At 42.9% G+C, this 22298-nt stretch overlaps 1 protein-coding gene across 4 annotated transcripts in view; it reads right to left on the bottom strand.

Moving 5' to 3' along the window:
• AFG2A (AAA ATPase AFG2A) overlaps nucleotides 1–22298 on the bottom strand; it is a 269455-nt gene that overhangs the window by 193401 nt on the left and 53756 nt on the right. For all 4 annotated transcript variants that reach the window (XM_074993342.1, XM_074993343.1, XM_074993344.1 and 1 more), the window contains exons 12-13: nucleotides 15356–15409; nucleotides 14173–14252 (exon numbers count right to left, since the gene is read on the bottom strand). In XM_074993342.1, coding sequence (XP_074849443.1) covers nucleotides 14173–14252; nucleotides 15356–15409 — 134 coding nt within the window. The remainder of the gene's footprint in view (nucleotides 1–14172; nucleotides 14253–15355; nucleotides 15410–22298) is intronic.

A 22298-nucleotide genomic window follows, 5' to 3' on the forward strand; every position in this document is an offset into this window, starting at 1 on the left:
CAAACATAGGCCATCAGATTCATTCAAGCAACACAATCTGGTTATATCTGACATATGTTTCCTACAGTGCTTTTCTTTCAGGGATTTCAACATAATTACATGAATCAATTCATTATCCCTTCAAGGTAAATATTACTAGCCTTTTAGAAATGAGGAAACTGCTACAGATACTGCATGGCGACAAATATCAGAGGGACAGACATGTTAGTCTGTATTTCCAAAAACAACGAGAAGTCCTGTGGCACCTTATAGACTAACAGATATTTTGGAGCATAAGCTTTCATGGGCAAAGACCCGCTTCATCAGATGCACATCACCACTTATACCTACTACTCTAGGCAGCTAAACAACAAGAATTCCTGTGGCACCTTATAGACTGACAGATATTTTGGAGCATAAGCTCTCGTGGGCAAAGACCCGCTTTGCCCACAAAAGCTTATGCTCCAAAATATCTGTTAGTCTGTAAGATGCCACAGGACTTCTTGTTGTTTTTGTTGCTACGGGTATGCATGATTCCCACCCACCCAGCAAATCAGGTATCTCAAAAAGTAGATGGACAGCTGTAACTATAACTGAAACACTTATCTTATAGAAATATTGAGCCATTCACCTCAGGCCTATAAAGGCGCAACTCAACTGAAGTTTGCAAATTAGGTCAGCATTGAAGTCAGGCCACTGTTTATATATTAATGCGATGGACACTACAGAAAAGCCTATAATCAATAGTTTGTAACATACACCCCTAAAAGTTCAGCAATTTAAAAGTTTGGCCATCAAAAGTAAAGTACAACAAGTGTTAAAGTAAGAAATCTTCTTTCAAAGCAGGGAATTACTTTGGCTGTTACGGTGATGACAAATAAATCCACAGAGGGTCAATACACTAATATCCTAATACCACCAGCATGCTATAATTGGGCACTACTAACACAGCTGCATATGATTTCCACCCAACTAGTCAGTAAGTACCAACTGGAATGCATCCTTGTCCTTTCCATTTCCCACCACTACAGAACACTCAGAAGCAGAGAACCTGCTGAAATCATCTAATCCAGGGCTTGGGTTAAATTTTTTCCTTCATGAACATCTGCCTTTTCCTATCTACACATGCACCTTCTCTATTTACACCAACCTGTCATAATAGGGTACTTGCAAGAATTACCAAAAGAACTCAGGAAAGGTAAAGTAACTATGCAGCGGAGCTTGTGTGAAGAGGGGTTGCAGAAGGATGCAATCATGAAAAATTAAAAGAAATGCTATTCCTCAGGGATTCATGGTACTCCTCAGGGATGGAAATTAACTTACCAATGCAAGGGAAGTCAGAGTTACACCCTCCCTAATTCACAATGTTGTGTTTCAATTTTTGAGAGTTCTCCAAAATGTGCGGACCTGGTCTGGTCAATGAGCTGGTACAGAATGGGTCCTGTTGTCTCTTTTCAACTAGCTCAGTATGCTCGACATTAAAACAGGCAGAGCTCCCTCTCACTGTGCACTGTTACCCTTCCTTTCATCCAATAAAGTGAGAAAGAAGATAAGAGCTCTGCTACCACTCACTCTCTCCTGTCCCCTGCCCAAGCAATATGTAGAGGGGGAAAGCAGAAAGAGCACCTGACAGTCAGCCCCTCCTGTTGCCAGACAGAAGCTATCCTGCCTGTACATACTCTCTCTGAGGGTATGTCTACAGTACATGACTTTTAGCAACAAGGCTGTGTCAACATAGCCCTGTTGCTAAAAGATGGCCTGCAAATGCTCTTTGCCTGCACTTTTGGTGACAAAATACATCCACCTTCAAGAAGCAGGTTTTCCTTTGTTGGCAGGAGAGAGTTCTGGCTGACAAAGCAGCATGAAAACATGTACCTGCTGCAATTTTGTCTCTCGTCTCCCTGGCCTGGAGAAGACAACTGGGCTCCCTACAGTATTCTTGTTCCCCAGAGAGGAACTCCTCTATCAGCCTGGAACTTTCGCCTCCTTCCCCATTGCCCCCCATTCAATCATAAAAGATATTAGAAGAACAGGGAGGGAAGAAATGAGATATATCCTATACATATATATATATATATATTTTGCTGAGAATGGAGAGAAAGGCACGGCATGGATTTGGGGGTGAGGGAGAGATACCAAATGCATTTTGGGGGATGGAGAAAAGAGACAGGACAGGGGTGTGTTTGTGTCTTGGTGGTGGGGGGCGGCAGTTCTCCAAGAGTGGTTAGTAGCAGTGCACAAATGGGAAAAGAGCTAGTGCTGAGCCGATATGGAAACAGGTGAAAGAGGAGTGGGTAAGGGCACGATGATGTCTCTGGGGAGGAGGAGAAAGTATCTGAGAAGTGATAAAACACTCTAAGGACTAAGGGCAGAAAAACAAAAGGGAAGGACAGAGAATAAATCAGAAAGGGTAAGTAGTAAGACAATGGAAGGAAGGAAGGACGGAACAGATTAGGAGCAAGGAAGAGAACTGCTGGGAATGACCAGACAGACTGAAGAAAGGGAAGGGAAGAACATCATGTATGGAAAAAACGTTTCATTCCAAAAGTTACATTAAAATATAAATCTTATTATCCCTCTGTGTACATATCACTGCATAGACACATATGGACTTACAGAAATTATCCTTGTTAAGAACTACTTTGGAGTTGTATATACGAAGGCATTATCTGGTTCCTGCAGAACAAAGATTGTTGCCTTTGAAATGATCCAGACTGCACCAAATAGATATAGAACTTCCTGCAGAAGGATACCCAGAGACCTCGTTCCAACAGATCAACCGCAAACACACACATGCTAAATTCAAAACAGGGTAGACTTTAAGCCTTGTTCTCCCATCTGTGATGCAAATTCCTAGGCGCAACAGGAAGCTGCTAGTGCTTGGACTTCTGCTATTCTGTCTGCAGAATCTGAAAAGAAGAAACCTGATGCACAGTACATTTTCCATTTCCTTCGTTCCACTTCCTCAGCATTTCTCCTTCTGTGCATTCCTGAAAGTTAATCAAGTTGAAAACTGTAATCAATCATTTCTCCCAAGGAAGCAACTAAAGGTTTACTCTGGAAGTACTAGAGACTAGAACATGAATAACTAGTCTGGATTTCACTTTTTTTGAGCTATGCGTGATATCAATATTTAAATACAAGGCAATATATGTCCAGTGGGGTTATAAACTAAAACTAAGCTATTTAACTGGTTTTAAATACAATTAAGGTCTCCCTTTTCTTCCAAAATAAATACATTTATAAGAACAAGGGCCCTGAACCTGCAAGCACTAAAGCATGTGCCTAACTTTATACTGAAGCCAGTTAAATTACTCATGGGCTAAATGACTGTAGGATCAGGGACTAGGAGTCCCATCCATTCATGGCAATAAAAGCCCCTACTGCTTTCCAGAGAAACAGAATCTCATACTACAAAATTGAAAATATGCTGCCTGCTAAAGTGAGAGTGAAATTTAGAGATAAGCTGCATCTAGACTACAGGGTTTTGTTGACAAAACTCATGGAGCGTCCACACTACAAATGTGTTCTGCCCAGAAAATGTCAACAGAATGCAGCAGTTTTCTCAGGAGAGTTAAGGCATAATGCCTCTGTTGACAGAATCTGTAGGCAAAAAATAGTGTAGTCACTCTTGGGGGGGGCCCTCTGTCAACAGATGACATCCAGTTCACAAGGCAGCCCTGTTTGCAGAGCTTCTGAGTGGCCATTCGGTCAATGAAGGGCTGGGCAGTCCAGCCGCTGTATCTCGACAGAGGGCATTGACGGGGGAGCCTCTATTAGGCATGGACACGTTCTGTCAACAGAGATTGTGTCGGGAAATATGTCCCAACAGTAACTTCTGCTGACAAAATTCTGTAGTGTAGACATAGCCATAGAGTTTAAAGAATATTGAAGACATGGCATTCGCCACAGAGCATTTATGCCAGACAAAAGCCATTAGTTAATTTTACAGAGTACACAGTGGTGTCAGACACTGATTAAATTTAAACAGCATGTGGACAGTACAACTTGTAAATATTGCTGTTCCAAAGTAAATTCTTGTCCTGTTTTTTGAGGACATTATTTTAAAAAAATAAACACTAGCGCTTTGCAAATTGTCATTAGGCCTGGAACCTGCATTCAGATAGAAATCATGCTCAGACAAACTTTTTCTCTAGTCACTCTTGCTAAATGGAAGCTAACTCCAGCTCATTAAGAGTTTAGGCAGCAACTAAGGCCTGGATTTTCCAAAACATCCAAATGGAGCTCACACGTGCTGGAAAATGGCAATGGCAGTCAATCACTTGAGGCTCTCTCAATTCAGGGCTACACTCTCTCCCTGTAAGTTAGAGCACAAGCGGTCCTGCTGCAACTTACCATGCTGGCAGAGCGTTCCTTACAACAGCTGAGACTCAAACATAGTTCAGCTCTGCTCTTCCACACCTCCTCTCCCATCTATTACCAGGCATACACTCACCTATCCACACCAACAGTGGGGCATGAAGCAGAGGAGCAGGGCTGGGCCATCTCCAGTAACTTGTGCTAGTGGACATTCCCCCTTTACAGGAAGGCTTCTCTACCAGGAACCTTCTACCCATTTTAGGGCACTGTGCCTTGCACACATCCAGCTCACATATTTTAAGGCAATAAGGTAGCATTTTGATCAATCTGACCCCTTGTATCATACAGGCCACAGACTTCATCCAGGGACTTCCGCAAGCCCAGCAAGCTGTGTTTGTGCTATAGCCTGTCTTTCAGAAAGACAGTCATTTCTGGTTTAAAAGACAGAAGATTTACAACAGCCCTTGTTATTAAGATGCCACGCTCTGTAAACAGAAGATTCCACTCCTCCACGATGAAACATTTCATACCTGGATGTCTAAAAGTTCAGATTGGAAACCAGTATTTTGGCATTTCAATAGAGTGCCTAGTTTCAGAGCATTAAGCAATCCAATTTCTCACTGAAGTCTACAGGTTTGAAAACTCTGGCTTACAAATTCATAGCTTTAGCTTCCCACAACGGTTTTGTCATTTTAACACAATCTATGTACAGATTACATGAAAAAAAAAAGTGTCCCCCAAATACCTTTACTGTATTGCTCTTTGGATGGGTACCAAGATCTCTTTCTCTTCATCACCCCAAATAAAACACTCTGCCAGCCTAATAACTATCTCAGCCTTTGACAGAATATTGATCTTAAATTATCTTTTTGTTGTTGTTCTTAAACTGTGTCTTTCAATCCAGCCTACAATGCTTTATGTCTTCTGTTAAAAGATTTGGAAACCACAGGAAAAAAGTTACCTCGCATAAGAAAAACAAGAAAAGGAACAAACAAGTCTATTTCCCAAACATTTACATATATAAACAATGTCCGATTTCCAAAGAACATAGATTTCTTAAATTCAGTAAACAGAGTGTCTGTGCTGCATTTACACAGAGCCATGTTCATTTATCACTTTCAAGTCAGATTACTGAACCATTTCCTCTTGGCAACCTCTAATGGTCAGAAGAATTAGGTTTTACATAGTCTGGATACCAAGGAATAACAAATACCCATAATTCTCTGCAGCAAGGCACTTTTTAAGAATGTTAAGCTTTGAAAGGGGAAAGGATTACTGGAACCAAACTCTCCTTGCTCACTTTTGTAACTGTACCAGCTGTATGTCCCTGACCTTAATGTCGTAGAATTTTCGGCAAGCAGTTAAAATACTATCTTACAGAAGTTGAGAAAAACATAAGTAGCTAATGGAATCTCATTTTAGAACTACGAAATGATGGAAAAGAGGAAGTTACTCACCTTGTGCAGTAACAACGGTTCTTCGAGATGTGTCCCCCCTTGGGCACATGCCAGCGCTCAGAGATTCTTCTGTAGCTGTTATTTTCCACATCATGCATGCACAGTAGGGCCTCCTCGTGCTATTTGGCACATGAGTAGCGGAGACCTCTCCGTTCCTTCTCTCCCCTAGCAAATAAAGCAGAATACTTCAAAGCAGGGGAAGGAGGGAGGGAAGTGGAGTATGTATTGTTACTGCACAAGGTGAGTAACTTCCTCTTCGAGTTGCATCCCCGCAGGTGCTCCTCTCTAGGTGACTATAAAGCAGTAGTCGCACTTTGGAGATGGGTTTGGAGCCCAGTAACAATTACAGCCAACAAAACTGCTTGAGCCACTTTAATGGAGGAAGCACTAGAAGATGAGAGAATGTAGTGCTGTGCAAATGTGCTGTTGGAATACCATGTTGCCACTTTGCACATGTCCGTACAGGGTACATTCTTGAGAAACGGGCAGTGACAGCACTCAAAAGCTCCCTTCAGTGCAGTTTACAGCAACTGTGGATATAGGTGAAGATCCACGTGGACAGCCAATGAAACAGGCAGGCCCTTGGACTGTTCTGCAAAGGTTAGGAAGATCCTAGGAGACTTGCGACAAGGTCTTGTATGACCATTGTACAAGGCGAATGCCCACAGTGAGCCATGCCACATATGCAGCTTCAGGAAGAACGCAGGAAAGTGGATAGGTTCGCTGATGTGAAATGGTGACAGACCTCAAGAAGAAATGTAGGATGAGGGCGGAAAGTGACTTTATCCTGGGTAAACATGGTATAAGAAGGTTCAGCCATAAGAGCAGCAAGCTCCTCAACCCTCCTGGCCAATGTGATGGCAACTAACAAATGAGACCTTTATTGACAGATGGAGCCAGGAATGCATCACCACAGGTTCAAAGGGCAGTTTCATGAGGCAGTTGAGTACATAATTAAGGTCCTAAATAGGGACCGGAGAATGTACTGATGGAAAGGTGTTTTGCAGACACGTCAGAAAACGTTTGGTGAAGGGATGGACAAAGAAGGAAATCCCATCCTCCGCTTGGAGAAATGCTGCCAATGACACAGCATGCACCCAGACATTACTGGGGGTGACGCCTGATTCGCACAGATGCAACAGTAGTTGAGGAGGACAGGAAGGGTGTGAGCATGCATAGAGTGATTAGTACCCAAACACTGAGAGAACCGCATCCACTTATAGAGTTAGGATTTATGGGTGGACTCCTGACTGCTGTTATCGAGAACTCTCTTTACGCCTTCACAGCATGTGACTTCAGCATTCTGGAACCATGAAGGAGCCATGTGTGGAGGCGCAGCCATAATGGACCGTGGTGAAGGGTGTGCCCAAATTCCTGAGACAGAAGGTCATGGCAAGGAGAATAGGCCAGTACAGGGAAGCATAATCAGTTTTCCTTGGCCATGCTGGGGCTATCAGTATGAGGCAAGCCCAATCCAGTCTGACCTTAACCAGAAGCTTGTCAATCAATGGAAGGGAAGGAAACATTGTAGTGAAAGTGCACAACCCATTTGGGCTGGGTCTACACATGCCCCTTCCATTCAAAAGGGGCATGTTAATGAGCAGGTTTGAAAGATGCTAATGAGGTGCTGCAATAAATATGCAGTGCCTCATTAGCATAATGGCGGACGTGGCAATTCAAAAGTGCAGCTTTTCGAATCACGCGCCGCCTGTGGAGACGGGACCTTCCGAATGGACCCCCCTCAGTTTTCAAGATTGGAAGATCTTTCTGGTGATCGGAAGAAGGGCTTTCAAAAACTGGGTGGGGGGGCGGGTTCCTTTCGGAAGGATATAACACATGCATGTGGTGTTGTCCTTGAGGATGTTGAGTGACCTGCTTGCGAGTTGCTGGTGGAAATGCTGGAAAGCATAGTAGACCACCCTGAGTTCCAAGACGTTTATATAGAGGGCTTGCTCTGTGAAGGAGCATTTGCCCTGGATTGTATGAGAACCCAAGGGAGAAATATGTAATAAGGGTAATAGAAGGGGGTAGCTGGTGGAACAGCACCCCAGTAAGAACATTGTCCAGACATGTCCACCACTGAAGGAAGCTGAAAATGTGCGACAGTAGGGCCACGGATTTGGACAGCAGATCCCTAGCTGGGGCATAGTACATGGCCAGCCAGGACTACAGGCACCACATGTGAAGTCTGACCAGCTTGAGTACATACCTGGTAGCGGCCATATGACCTAGTTGCTTGAGATAAATGCGCACCATGATGGTGGGAGACAGTCACACCACCAGGATGAGATTGAGCAGGGCCTGGAATCTTTGAAGCAAGAGAGTGGCCCTTGTGGTGGTAGTGTTTATGTGAGCCCCGATGAACTCTAGGGACTGCGTGGGTTGAAGTGTGGACTTCTTGTAGTTTATGTGGAACCCCAAGCCCTTTTATGAGACAATCATCCAGACAATCATCCGAGGACAATGACCCCACATCTGATGACACACAGGTGTGTGCGGAAAACACCAGGGGTGTGGTAGAGAGTCAAAACGAAATCGTACCCAGTACTGGTAACAGTGGGATCCCACCATAAAACAAAGGAAGCACTTGTGTGCTGGGTGATCATGATATAAAAAATAGGCATCTTGCAGGTTGAGAGATGAGAGCCAATCATTTGTATCCAGTGCCAGAATAATGGTTGCGAGAGACACCATCTTGAACTATTGATACAGAACATACTTGTTGAGCCTCCTGGAGATGGAGGATGGGCCTCCACCCCATTTTTCTTCTGGGTTAGGAAATACATGGAGTAGAACCCCCTGCCCCGAAACTCCACGGGGACCAGTGCAACAGTGCCCAGATGAAGGAGGTAGTGTGCCTCTTACTCAAGGAGATGCTTGTGAGAGGGGTCCCTGAAGAGGGACATGGTGTGGGGGGGGCAGAGGGGGTAGAGGTAAACAGGAGAGAGTACCCTGGGCCACTAGCTCCAGGACCCACCAGTCAGAGGTAAAGACAGCCCAGCGGTAGGGTAAAAAACGAGCAGAGGCACTAATGGAATGGATGGTGCCCATATTGTGCAATTGCTGGAGCAGAAAGGTCTCTCAGGCTGCTGACCACACCCTGACAACTGCTGCTTAGGTTGTTGAGCGTGGGCTACCGTGAGCTGTTGGTGCAATTGCCAGTGGGGTCACCACAGCTGGGCTCTGTACCATTGGTGAGGTTCAAAGCATTGCGGTCGCTGCTGGAACTGCTCCTGTGATCTTAGTTAGGGAGAATACCAGGCCTGCTTGAATGGGGGTTGTACATGCCCAATGTACACAGCATAGTGCAAGAATCCTTCATAGAGTGAAGGCCCTCATCCATCTTCTCCACAAACAGATGATGTTTATCATAGGGAAGGTCCTCCATTTTCTGCTGCAGGCCCTTGAGGATACAGGTCACAGTGTGCAAACCACAGTGACAGTGACTGTGAGTAAGCCCAGTTGGAGTGCATGGGGCTAGAGTGCTGTGATCAAAAAGACGCTGCTTCAGTTGGAACCGTCCCCCCCACAGTGAGCAATTTGGTCTCCGAGCCGTGCAAGAACCCCGAGCGCCTCGATGAACATGGGAATGTGGACGGCGCCAGAGACACAAAGTGAGGCGAGTAGGGTGCTGCTGGGACCAGTGCCATGTGCACCCTTGGTGGCGAATCTTCATGGAGCCACTTAGATATTGTGCCACGCTCTGCTGCCAGGGACTTTGGTGAAGCAGTGCCTCAGTGCTGCTTCGGTGCCTTCTCCAATGTCATGCAAGAGTAGGGCAATTCCATGGCCCTGGACTTGCATGGTGCCAAGTCTAGCGCCTTCGGCAAATGGCGCAGGCACTTGGAACGGGGCTGCTTGTGCTCCAGGTCCAGCACTGAGGGCTAGGTCTTAGCTTTCGAGGCAGCTGAAGCCAGTGGTGCCGAGGGTGCCAACAACACTGGAATGGCTGTATGTTGGAGGCTCATTCCAAAGTGAATCCAGCTTTGATGGTGCTGTGGACATTGCAGCAGTCCTTTCAACGGGCATGGTCCAAGCAGATGGAGCCAGAGTCCAGGACTGTGCCGGAGAAGAGCCTGCCTTCGCTGATGGGGTGCCAAACTAGGTAGAGGGGCAGGCAGAGTCCACACACTGGGTCCCCCATGCCAGTTTTTAGGCAGAGGGCTGCTCAGGAGATGGTGCTGGGAGGGACTTTGCATACAGATAAGTCTTGAACGTGTTTGCTTGGACCCTCCTGGCCCATGTCGTGAGGCTGGAGCAATGGATGCAAGATTGGGTTTGGGGACCCTTTGCTGCAGGAGGCAAGCTGTCAGAGGCTGGCATAGCTTCTCTGCATGTTGCACATCGTTTGAAGCCCAGGGAGCCCAGCATGGCGACGATGCTGCAACTGATTCTAACACTAACTAAACCTTTTCTTTATTTTAAATTGAATGTCAAACAGAAGAAACAACTGGGATAAGGGCAGAAGAAATGCTAACTACCTAACTAACAAAACTCTTTTGTCTTTCAGAGAGAGAGAGAGAGAGAGAGAGAGTGAAGCTCCGTCTGCAGCTGAGGATGGTAGAGAAGGAACAGAGTGGCCTGCACCATGCATGCACCGGATAGCATGAGGAGGCACTATAGCAAGTGTGATGCAGGAAACCACAGCTATAGAAGAATCTCTGCGTGCCAGCACAAGGACACACCAACATCCAGAGTGGAGCACCCACAGGGACAGTATTCCAAGAACATCATCTATTCCATTATCTAGTCCTTCTTTATCCCAGTTCCCTTACTGCACATTAATCTGTGGTCTGTCCAGTTTGGTGTGAAATGTGCCGAGCAATAAACTGCCACCACTTTCCATGTGACTGTTCTACAGCAAAAGAGACCTCACTGACAAAAATTGTTTTTCAGCAGAAGTTTTCCATGTCTTAAGTTAATTTCATTATTTCTACACACAGCCCCTTGTAATGTTCTCAGTTATTCCGCCCTGGCCATGTTCCATTCCCTGTCACTCATTCCCAGCTTGTGGCAAAAAGAGACTAAGGACACCTCTACCCATCCTGGCTGATAGCCATCGATGGACCTATCCCGCATAAATTTAACTCTTTTTTGAACTTTTCATAGTTTTGACCTTCACAATATCCTCTGGTATGGGATTTCATAGGTTGATTGTTTGTGGTGTGAAGAAATACTTCCTTTTGTTTGTTTTAAACCTGCTACCTATTAATTGCTTTAGATGACCCCTAGTTTGTGTTATGGGAAGGAGTAAATAACTTCTCCTTGTTTACACCCTTCATATATTTACAGATTTATCTTCTTCCCTTTATATATGCCTACGGATATTTCAATTTCAAACCTTCCAGTGCCTGTTTTTTTTTTTCTCTCTGTTTCCTTCAGATGCCAGTACAGTCTTGGTAAGGAGGAGCAATATTCTAAGTGGGGCAGAATTAGAGCCTAATAAAAAGGAAACAGTATCTCCTTGGTCATAACTTTATATTTCGAGTGTGCAGTTTTAACTAAATCAGTCTTTTCTTGATGTCCTATTGCAAATCCATAATTACTATATTCATGATTACCCTCAAGCCCTCTTGCTTTACTGATTTCCAAATGTCTCACTCACAGTGATTGTTACTTACATTGGATAATTTTCCCCCCATATGTTTAAAGTGACATTTCTGCAAATCAAATCTCATTTTAGTATTTTCTGTCTATGTTTCTAATCTCTTGATTATTGCCTATTACTTCCAGATGTTCCTGGTTTTTATACTTCTCCCAATGTGGTACTGTCTGTGAAATGACTGGTGCAGTTTAGACCTTTTAGGTAATTAATAAAGATATTTTTGAAACTTGGATATGAGCCACAGATCCAGGCTTTATGAACTATAATTCTGTGCAATGCCATCTGTGTCTGTATTTTCATTATAGATTTTCTGCAAGTTTTCAACTGTTATTTTTATTTTGTTTTTTTGATCTACCAAGTAGAAGACATCTTAATGAATACCTGGCACCAAATCACAAAATTGCTCATTTGACAAAAGGAGAATTAACATTTCAAAACTTATTATTTGATAATAAGAGATAAACGGGTAAGATTACATCAGTACTTTCAATGCTTCCTTGTAACGAATGGTTATTAAAGGCAAAAGATAAATTTCCAAAGGCCACTATTTTCGTTTAGCTTCATTGTTTGCGGTAATTTTGTAATATATTATCAACTGCATCTGTTTGTTAGTACATTTTGTGAACATACTGCAGTCTTAATAAGGAGCATTCTACAAAACTCTGCTGTAATATTAAACCATTACAAAGAACCACAGCAGAGACAGACAGTGTGTGTTAAATGATGTAATTCTGGACTAGCAATCTGTACATCTGACTGGCCATAACACTGCAGTACTATGTATCTTAATTTGGGCAATCCCATTTATGTGAAGCATTCTCTAATAGTTTCAGTAAAGGGACTTCAAAGTTCAAATCCCCCTTCTAACAGTGTCTGTTACTATTTGACCTCAGTCATGTCAGTCATTCTGCTTCAGCTTTCTCAGCTCTAAACTGGGGAAAACACTAATAAGTTGCAGTGTGAGGAGTAATTAAAAAAAGTATTATTTCATTTACAGATACTACTTATAAATATGAAAAAACTACCTTAGCAGCTTAACAGTTTATGATTTCCTATGCCTGTCATGGAGATATACTTTTGCCACATTAGTAACTTGCAGCACCAGAAGAGTTTACCTGCCTGCAAGCTCCTTAGATCTCGCTCATTTTCTGTACAAACAGAGTCCACAAATATGACAATTTCTAAACAGAATTTAAAAAGTGGGTGGGGGATCCTTACAAAAATTCTAGCACAGTATTTTGTACCATCAGGATAGAGGAAAACAGTTCAACTCGTGGAGAGAAGAGAGGGCATAAACAGGTGTTTCCTTCAGTCTGGTTAGTAATAATATAGCAAATGGATCTCCAGAGGCTGCAAAACATTAGCATCCCTAATGCATTTGCAAATTCCTACTGTGCAAAAATCGGCCTGTAAAAACAGGCCTCTTCTAATAAGTGCCTTGTCTGGTTTTCTACATTGTTTCATTTGTGATCATTTTTATGAGAACTCTGCTACATATTTTACCTCCCATCTGCTTCAGATTTGACAATGAAATATTTGTGCGTCCCACCCTGTTCTTTCTAAATCTAAAGCTCCAAAACCAGATGTCTCCAATACAACATGACTACAGCAGGTCATACCACATACTTCAGCAAGCTGTCCCAAGTTAATTTGTCCCCTCGAAGGTACGGAAAGCTAGGTTATTCCCCCGCTCCTCCCAAAGAATCCAGAAAACCTCAGAGCCTCAGGGTGTAGACTAAACCAGCTGGTTACTGTTCTTTATTCTCTCCCACCAAAAAAATTCTTCTTGCTGAAGTAGAGTTTCTAAACATTAAATATATTCACATTTCTACCATGTGTAAATTTGTTACTCTGACTTTCTTCCGAAATCTATGTTTACAATGCCCATTGTGATAACCAGGCTGGTGATTCTAAGGCTTTACAATCATACTGTTAACATTTCCAGCAATTTTAGAAACTTCCTAGTTGCAGAAATGATACATTGAGAGGGAGATATGTTGGACCATATCTCAACTTTTGAAATTTCAGCAGTTAATAAGGATGTATTTGTAAAAGATTTTAGAATACAACTGTATTCAAACACAAGTTGTCACCACACACCAAATAATTTATTTGAGTTGCTGAAAAGTCACTCTGACATCTTTTATACCTGTCTGCACATTTTGCATGTATCCTCTACAGCAGGGGCAGGCCAGGTATAGCCCACAGCTGGATCTGGCCTGCCAAGCCTTTTAATCTGTCCTGCATTGTGCACAGAGCAGTGCCGCTCAAAGCAGCCAGCTGCTCCCTGGAATGCTCTGTGCTTCAGAGACGGGGCAGGAGAAGCTACATGTGCTGCCCATACTCCCAGCAAAACCTCTTCACTCCCACTGGCTGGTTTCTGGTCAATAGGAGCAGAGAGATTTTGCTAGGGGCAGGGAAAAGTGCAGCACAACTTCTCCTCTACCATCGGCTGGTTTCAGACATTTGTGGAACCCCATCAGAGATTAGCAGTGGGTACGACGTGTTACTAAATAGCATGTACTACAGATCCCAGCCACTGAAGGGAACTGAAGCTTATGGGATGGGCCTGAAGAACCTTTATAACTGGTAATGCCATGTGAGATGAAGAAACCACCACTTTACCTTCAAAAGACCAAGTTCAGTTTGCTGGGCTGGCACCAATTAAAGAGCTCCTTTGAACTTAAATGGAGTACATGTATCATGTAGACTTACAGAAAGACAATACACCTGGGATCTTAACAAGGCAATTTTTAAAGTAACTTATCACAACAGAAATGAATGTTGAGTATTTTTGTAAGTGTTCCTTACCTCCCTCTTTCAACTGCCAAGGCATCTATTTCGTCAAAGAAAAGAACCGAAGGTGACACAGCTCGGGCTTTCCTGAAGATCTACAGAAATAACAATAAATAATTTACTGGGGTCTGCATAATTGCTGGACAAAAAAAATTTATGCATTCAAGCATCGTGATTGAATTCCAAAAGCTAAAAGGCAGAATAACGCCCTGTGGCCAATTTTTTAAAACTGGACTTACTTTGAAGCTGTATTACATCATGATAGCTATGTCTACACATGAATGCTACGTCGAAATAGCTTATTTCGATGTAGCGACATCGAAATAAGCTATTTCGATGAATAACGTCTACACATCCTCCAGGGCTGGTGCCGTCGACGTTGGGCAGCACTACATCGAAGTAGGCGCTGCAGGGGAACGTCTACACACCAAAGCAGCCCTCATCGAAATAAGGGTGCCACGAACAGCTGCAGACAGGGTCACAGGACAGACTCAACAGCAAGCTGCTCCCTTAAAGGGCCCCTCCCAGACACACTTGCACTAAACAGCACAAGATCCACAGAGCCGACAACTGGTTGCAGACCCTGTGCATGCAGCATGGATCCCCAGCTGCAGCAGCAGCAGCCAGAAGCCCTGGGCTAAGGGCTGCTGCACATGGTGACCATAAAGCCCCACAGGGGCTGGAGAGAGCGTCTCTCAACCTCTCAGCTGATGGCCGCCATGGTGGACCCCGCTATTTTGATGTCACGGGGCGCGGATCGGCTACACGTGCCCTACTTCGACGTTCAACGTCGAAGTAGGGCGCTATTCCCATCTCCTCATGAGGATAGCGACTTCAACATCTCGCCGCCTTATGTCGATTTCAACTTCAAAATAGCGCTCGCCACGTAAAATAGCGTCAATAGCAAGTTTCACTATAAGCCTGACTCACTCCACTCACTCTCGAAAAATAAAAAACACACACTCAAAAAATCAAACAAAACCACAAAAGCCAACAGTTTAATTTCTTCTCAAAAATCTCAGGTGAAGAGGAGAGTGGTCTTTTTCTTTTTTTTTTTGTGTTTGGTTAGGGTTTGCTTGTTTAAAGCTTAAACTAACCAGACAATGTACAGTATCATTACCACAGGAGGGTTTGAAACCTGATCATACATCCAGCACAACATACAATGGGCCCTCACATGCAGTTCACATGTTCTCACCTCTCTGACTGCTCGTTCAGATTCACCAACATATTTATTCATCAATTCAGGTCCCTGTACAAAGAGAAGAATACAGCTTTTTAAAAAAATTATCATTCCAGCTTCATGTAGTGGTATGCCATTATCCACATCTTGTTACAGAGCATTCTGTTTATAAAACCTTAAATCCTTACTTGCAAATTTTTTGCAGTCTTCTCTGCATACTAAATTTCCCTCTTTTGGTCCCTTTACTGGGTACAAAGATGACCGTGTGTTGTTAGGTCAGGTTATAGTGACATTTATTCTCATTTAGAAGCCAAGTGAAGATTTCATCTCTGCATCATAATTCCCACATTTCCGTTTTATGAGGAATAGAAAATATTTTTTAAAATTAAAGTATGGTCTACTGATCATGAAGGCTACTTGGCTGATAGAATTGCGGAGGCCCCAAAATGGAAGAAAAGCACCTGTGTACATGCTTAATATCCATCTCTATCCAACAAAACTCTTTACTATGGGATTATCTTTGAATACATGCTTATGTGGTTTGCTGAATCAGAGCAGGAAGAGGAAATGGTCATCTATTGCTCCAACAACACACCTGAAACATAACCTTCATGTCCTGTATCATATATTATGGCGAGAAACCAACTCCATTCATTTTTTTTTAACCCCTCTGCTGAGCCTGCCAAATGTGCTAGTGGTTTTGTGATGTGGCCTCCTGGCCCTAGGGACTGAAGTGAGACTGGAAAAATCAAATGTCTGTATTTCAAACAATTACTTACTATTATGAAAACAAACCAACAAGGAAGAACTCTCAATATCCTCACTGTCTTGCTCTTTACTGTAAACCAGACTGTTAAAAATAATACTTAATGGACTAAGCATTTCATAGGATTGCTAAGAAGCCATTGATTTAAATTTGGTCAATATCAACTATGACTTAACACTCATGACCATCTGATGTCCGTTTGCTATCCTGTGTCAAATGCACTTATGGATACAGTCCAATTTCTAGTACAAGTAGCATTCCTCCTGGCTTTCAACAGAGGAGCCATTGGTGTAGAAACTGAACTACCTTTTCATGCCCAGATCGTTAGGAGTGCCTTCAGGTGACACGTAAAGCACAGTGGCAGGGCAGTATGGAACAGCTTGCTTTAAAGAAAAGTTTTTCTAGCATTAGTATGATCTGCAAGATTCTTGTTTGTAGGTTTGCAGTAATAGTGCAGCTGGTACAGTCTCTCTCTGAGTGGAACAGTCAGGAATTAATGCATACATCAATACATGTGTTTACAACTGTAAAACAGAGCATATGATGCTTTTGCAATATTCTTCTCCACCCTCACTTTCAAGCTTGTGGTACCATATACACCGAACTGAGCATATATTGATGTACAAATAATTTCTTACACTGGGGGCGTTTAAACACTATTGCCTTGTACTTTATCTTGAGTTTTTAAAAACTACTTAATTTAAACATCATCTTCAAGCCTAAGAAATGCTATTGTACAGCAGAGTTCAGAGGTAACTATTTTTGTTGTTAAATATCTTGTTTTCCCAGTTAAATAAATGAAAACAAATCCTCAGACAATGTGATATTACAATGCCTGTAATTTTGTCACATATTGTAATAGAATCCAATACTGCCACTAAAGTCAGTAGCCCTGTTCACTTCAGTGAGACTGCTGATGGGCTGGGTTCACAGATCCAGGGGGAAAAAAAGGGACAAAAAAATCTCTCATTCTAAATAGGCTCTGATGAAGATTCTCAGTGTATCAGGTTGTTTTTAAACAAGAAAGCAGGCCAGAAAAAGAAAACTGCCTCTCTAGTTATATAAGGACTTTTTGGATCAGCATTATCAGATTCCTCATCTGCAAATGATCATGATGAATAGTTGAGGCCCAGAGCAGCTGGATGCTGTCTCTTTGAGCTACAAGCCCGTTCTGTGCAGACTGCTGCATGCTTTTTTTTTTTTCCTTGGCATTTACAGTGAATAGGGGAAGGTCTGTTTTTGTTCTGTTTTACTTTATTCTCCGGGGCAGAAAAGCCCTGAGTTCTTCAGCAGTTACGTGACTGCAAGATTATATTTTCTTGCAGGTTTTTAGCAGCCTCAAATCTCCCGAATGGTTGAAATCCTGCAAAGCTTTCAGGTGACATTTTGACTTTAGCCTATCATAGCAATCATTAAAAGGGAGTTGAATTGGGGAAGCTGTGATATTTGCACTATTTCTATTTCCTGCTGATGTGACACATGCTACTCTTCTACCAAGATGATGTGTTAACATAGGCCAGGTCTACACTAGACTGAAAAGTTGACCTAAGATGCACAATTCCAGGTACAAGTGTGTAGCTGGAATCAACATATCGAAGATCAATTGTTTTTTTTTTTTGGCAATCCCCACAGAGGAAAGTCAATAGGAGAAACTCTTCCATAGAACTCCCTTACTCCTCATAAGAATGGAGAGTACAAGGGCTGACTGTAGGGCCCTGATGGTTCGATTTAGTGTGTCCCCACTTGTCAGGCTAAATCAAACCCTGGAAGATTGACCCTGAAGGAGTCGATCTTTTGGTAAGTGTGGACATACCCAAAGTTAGACCTCTCTGTATAACATGCTAAGCCTGAGTGTGCATTTGTCTCACCTTCTAGCTAGTATCATGACTTCTTTTCCAAAATAGCAGTACATCCTTATACCGAGATCCCTCTCCTCCACAGGAGAGGGATCACTTGATGATTACCTGTTCTGTTCACTCCCTCTGGGGCATCTGCCATTAGCCACCATCGGGTGACAAGATATTGGGCTAGACTGACCTTTGGTCTAACCCCGTATGCTCGTTCTTAAAAAAATTTTCAAGCAAACTCATCAAAAAGCCCATGTAACTCCTCTTTTAAGAACGGCATCAAAATTGCAATTCATGAGCAGGGTTTTGGTTACAGGTAACACGGAACGGTGCTATTATCCATGGTGACAGGGAGTCCAGAAGACAGTTAGAACGCACAAAAAAGAGAGGTGCTTGCACAAACTTCATTTCATCCACACTCTGAAGTCACACTCCTAATTCCATACATATTTCCTCCATCTTTAAGTTCAAATGAGTTAATTCAATTATTTCAAATTGTTACTACTTTGAAAACCTTATATAAAGATTAGATAATTTTCATACAGAAGGGTTATGTTAGTTTCAACATTTGTTAATTGATGGAATTTAAAGAAGCTGGAAATACAAGAACTGGACTTGGAAAACAAGAAGTCCTGTGGTACCCTATAAACTTAAGAGACATTTTGGGGCATAAGCTTTCATAGCAAAGACCAGCTTTGTCAGATATGAACGATGGATCTTTGTCCCTCACCCTTTATAAATGTGAGTGAAGGACAGCTGAGCTTTTTATCGACAGATTGTTAACACCTTGCTGTTGGAAGTAGTCTGTTTCCCTCCAACAAGTAGACTTCATACCATTAGCAACAAACCCACCTGTTGACAATTTTCACCCTTTTCTTGAAAGCTGGTTAAGACGACTACACTGCAACAACTCTGCTGTCACTTAAGAATCTTACATATCATATGTTCATTTCAGCCTGGCTTTAGACCTCACTGATACAGACCACACAAATTTCCTGACCGTAGTCCTATGCCAAGTAGCATCCATGACATTTCTTTTAAATTGGCGAGCAGCAGCATTTCACCACTGACCATCAGGCTTTTGTTAAGAACTGTCAGGTTAGTGACAAGTACCAGAGAGGTAGTCGTGTTAGTCTGCACCCTGGAGAGCAACAAGAAGCCCTGTGGCACCTTATAGACTAATGTATTTTGGAGCACAAGCTTTCATGGACAAAGACCCACTTCATCAGATGCATGAGTGGGGACGGGGGGTTGGGGGGGCGTTTCCAGAGGGGTATTTAAAGAGTACCCCTCTGGAATACACCCCCCACTAATGCATCTCATGAAGCGGGTCTTTGCCCACCAAAGCTTATGCTCCAAAAATATCTGTTAGTCTATAAGGTGCCACAGGACTTCTGTCAGTTTAGTGGTTACTCCACAAACAGTTAAATTCTGTTCTATGGTAAGTGAAAAAACAAAACATCCTCCTCCTGAACAGTCTCCTGATGAATTTCAACATAAGCAAAGGATTTGGAGGAAGCAGTTTTCGGGGACTAAGAAGGAGTGATTCCAATGAACAGAACATTTTGAGGTTGTTATTCAGCCTCAGAGCACAAAGCCAGCCAATATCCATGAAGTGGTGTTTATTCAGTGTCAGGATTCCATGAAGGCTCAGTTTGATTAATATGTTGTTCTCAACAACCCCAAACCCTACACTCATTTTCATTAAAAGAAGAAAAAGAAACTTTCTTGCATTTAAAATAAGCCCACAATTAGATCTTGGAAGATTAAAGTTATAAAAGATAAAACCTCTGCATGCATGTTAAAAAAGGAGATAAGCTTGTATACACACAGTAACAGTATGGCTGCTTGAAAGGGTTTTTAAATGCAAGATCATCTGGAACAGGGAATCCTTCAAATAAGGACAAGTAAGTATTAAGGAAAAAAAATCCCAGTATTTTATGGTCTGTTTGAGGATTTTACCCACTAAAGGTGTTGGGGTAATTACCTTGACATTTATACGAAATTTACTAGCAATAAATGTCTCCTTAACACATCTAACTTTATTTTGATACCCAGCAAAATGAAAAATCTTACAGAGCCAGATGGACACTGTTCCAAATTCTCCCACACACAGCTCTGTCCATCTTGATGTAGAATAGTTGTATCTTGAGACTGTCTTCCTGGGAACACATCACACAAAGGGCCCAACTGAACAATGTTAAACTATAGAGTGTGGTTCACATTATGAGTACTGTGATGGAATCACTGAGCTCACTTACAGAACTCTCCCCTCCTCCTCACGACACACACACATATACCCGCCCCCAGCAATGCAGGAACCTAACTGAGCTCTGAAGGCTTCACTTTAGGGGAAATGGTAGCATTCAAAGAGAATAAAAACACATATAACCTAAACAAGTGTGGAAGCTTCCAAAACGAAAACTTGAAGTCAAATAACCAACACTGAACTCCAAATAGTCAATACATGATTCCTGACTTGCAGAGTTCAAAGTAGGCAAACTGTCTTATGTACATAATCGCAGGTGAAAGGTGGAGTTGAATGGTTCCCTGCTCACCAACTGTCTTCGCGGAGGCAATGGCATCAAGGAAAGTGACCTTCAGAGAGAGGAGAGGGGGAGGGCAGGAGGCCAGCAGTTCAAAGGTGAGTTCATTGAAAGGTAAGGAATAGACTGAGGTCCCACTGGGGAGTGACAGGCTGAACGGATGTATATTTACAGAAAAGACCCTTCCAAAATTGGGTGGTTGAGAGGGCTGGGCAAAAATCAAATGCCCTCCTATGAGAAAATGGAGAACACTAATGGTGGCTGCACAGACTCTGATCTGGAAGTTTTCAAATAGAGGAAATCATTTGAGAGCATGAAGATGCCCGCAGCTCCAAGAGCCAGTCCTTGCTGTTGGGCCCAGCAGGTGAAGCATTCTAATTTGACATGATAGGATCACCCTGAGGAGTCCTTTTAGCTACTGAAGATGATGTCTTGCACTGCCAATGTGCTAAAGGAGGTGTCCATCTAAAAACCATGCCATCACGGTAGTGTCCATGGATCTGGGTGCCTAAGTTTACCACTCTGGTGTCTCAGCATTTCCAGAAATGTTTGAAATGGGAGTGGAAATTGTTTTGGACAGGCAGAGAAAAAGAGAAAGCCAGAATTGGCAAGGCCAGAATGGAGCAATCACAATGGCCACTGTGCTCCTCCACCAGAGTTTGTAGAGAACTCGGGGTGGGAAGGGGAAGGGACACACAGTTTGTCAAGTCTGACCAATCTGCCACCATACTGTCATCCTACAACAGGGCACCTAGTCCTCCCCTGGAGCAATATTGGGTATTCTTGATCTTGGTGTGTGATGCAAAGACATTTTCTGATTGGTGTACATCAGCGACCAAAAATGTTGGTGATTATTATGTTATTCAACTCCCATTCGTGACTGGCTACAACATTCCAGTGCCAGGCAAGCAGTCAGCAAACAACAAAATAGGACGTGTAATGCAATATTCCATGACGCAAACAGCCTCTATGCACAGTGCTGGGGATCTCATGCCCCTTATGTTGTATACTGTGTTTGCATTATCTGACATAGGGAGGACACGGCAACAGCTGGTAAGTATGTGTGACATGCCTAGCATGCTGCCTGAAATTTGAGTCAATCTGTGTGCATCCTAGCATCTTGTGTGGTCCAGGTGTCTTGTGTCCTGTGATCTCCAATGTGAGCATCCCAGTCTGAGTGTGACACATCTGATATGACTGTCACAGTCAGCAAGGAGGGGACGAAGCGCATCATGGAGTAGACTTGCAGCAGGTTAAAGGCGCAACCACAAGGCAATAAAAGGGCACACCATATGCGAGTAGCCAAGCAATACAACTTTGAAAAGGTTCAGCTCCAATTGCATGGCACATAGTCCTCAGCTGAATACAACAGGAGCCATTATCCAATTAAGAATTAAAATTTAATTTCAAATCTTTCCTCTCTTCAATACAAGTCACCTAGGCCTGGTCTACAAATGGACTTTGTACCAGTATAAATTATTTTAGCTGGGGAGTGATCTTTTACCAATACAGTTATACAAATGCAACTCAAGGTGAGAATACCCTTACACAAGTGTGTATGTGCCTTACATATTATTTCCCATCCTGTACAGGAATAGTTTAAACCAATATAAGTTCCTGTACAGGAGTACAACTGCACCCAGTATTGTTAAAGCAATGTAACTTTTGTGTATAAACGAGGCAAGAATCCGCAAAGCAGGAAGGCTACATCTACACTACAGAGATCTTTCAGAAGAAGCCCTTCCAGAAGATCTCCTGTAAAAGAACTTCTTTTAGAAGAGTGTGTTCACACACAAAAA

The sequence above is a fragment of the Carettochelys insculpta genome, chromosome 4 (genome assembly GCF_033958435.1).
Source record: "Carettochelys insculpta isolate YL-2023 chromosome 4, ASM3395843v1, whole genome shotgun sequence".
Lineage (NCBI taxonomy): Eukaryota > Metazoa > Chordata > Testudines > Carettochelyidae > Carettochelys > Carettochelys insculpta.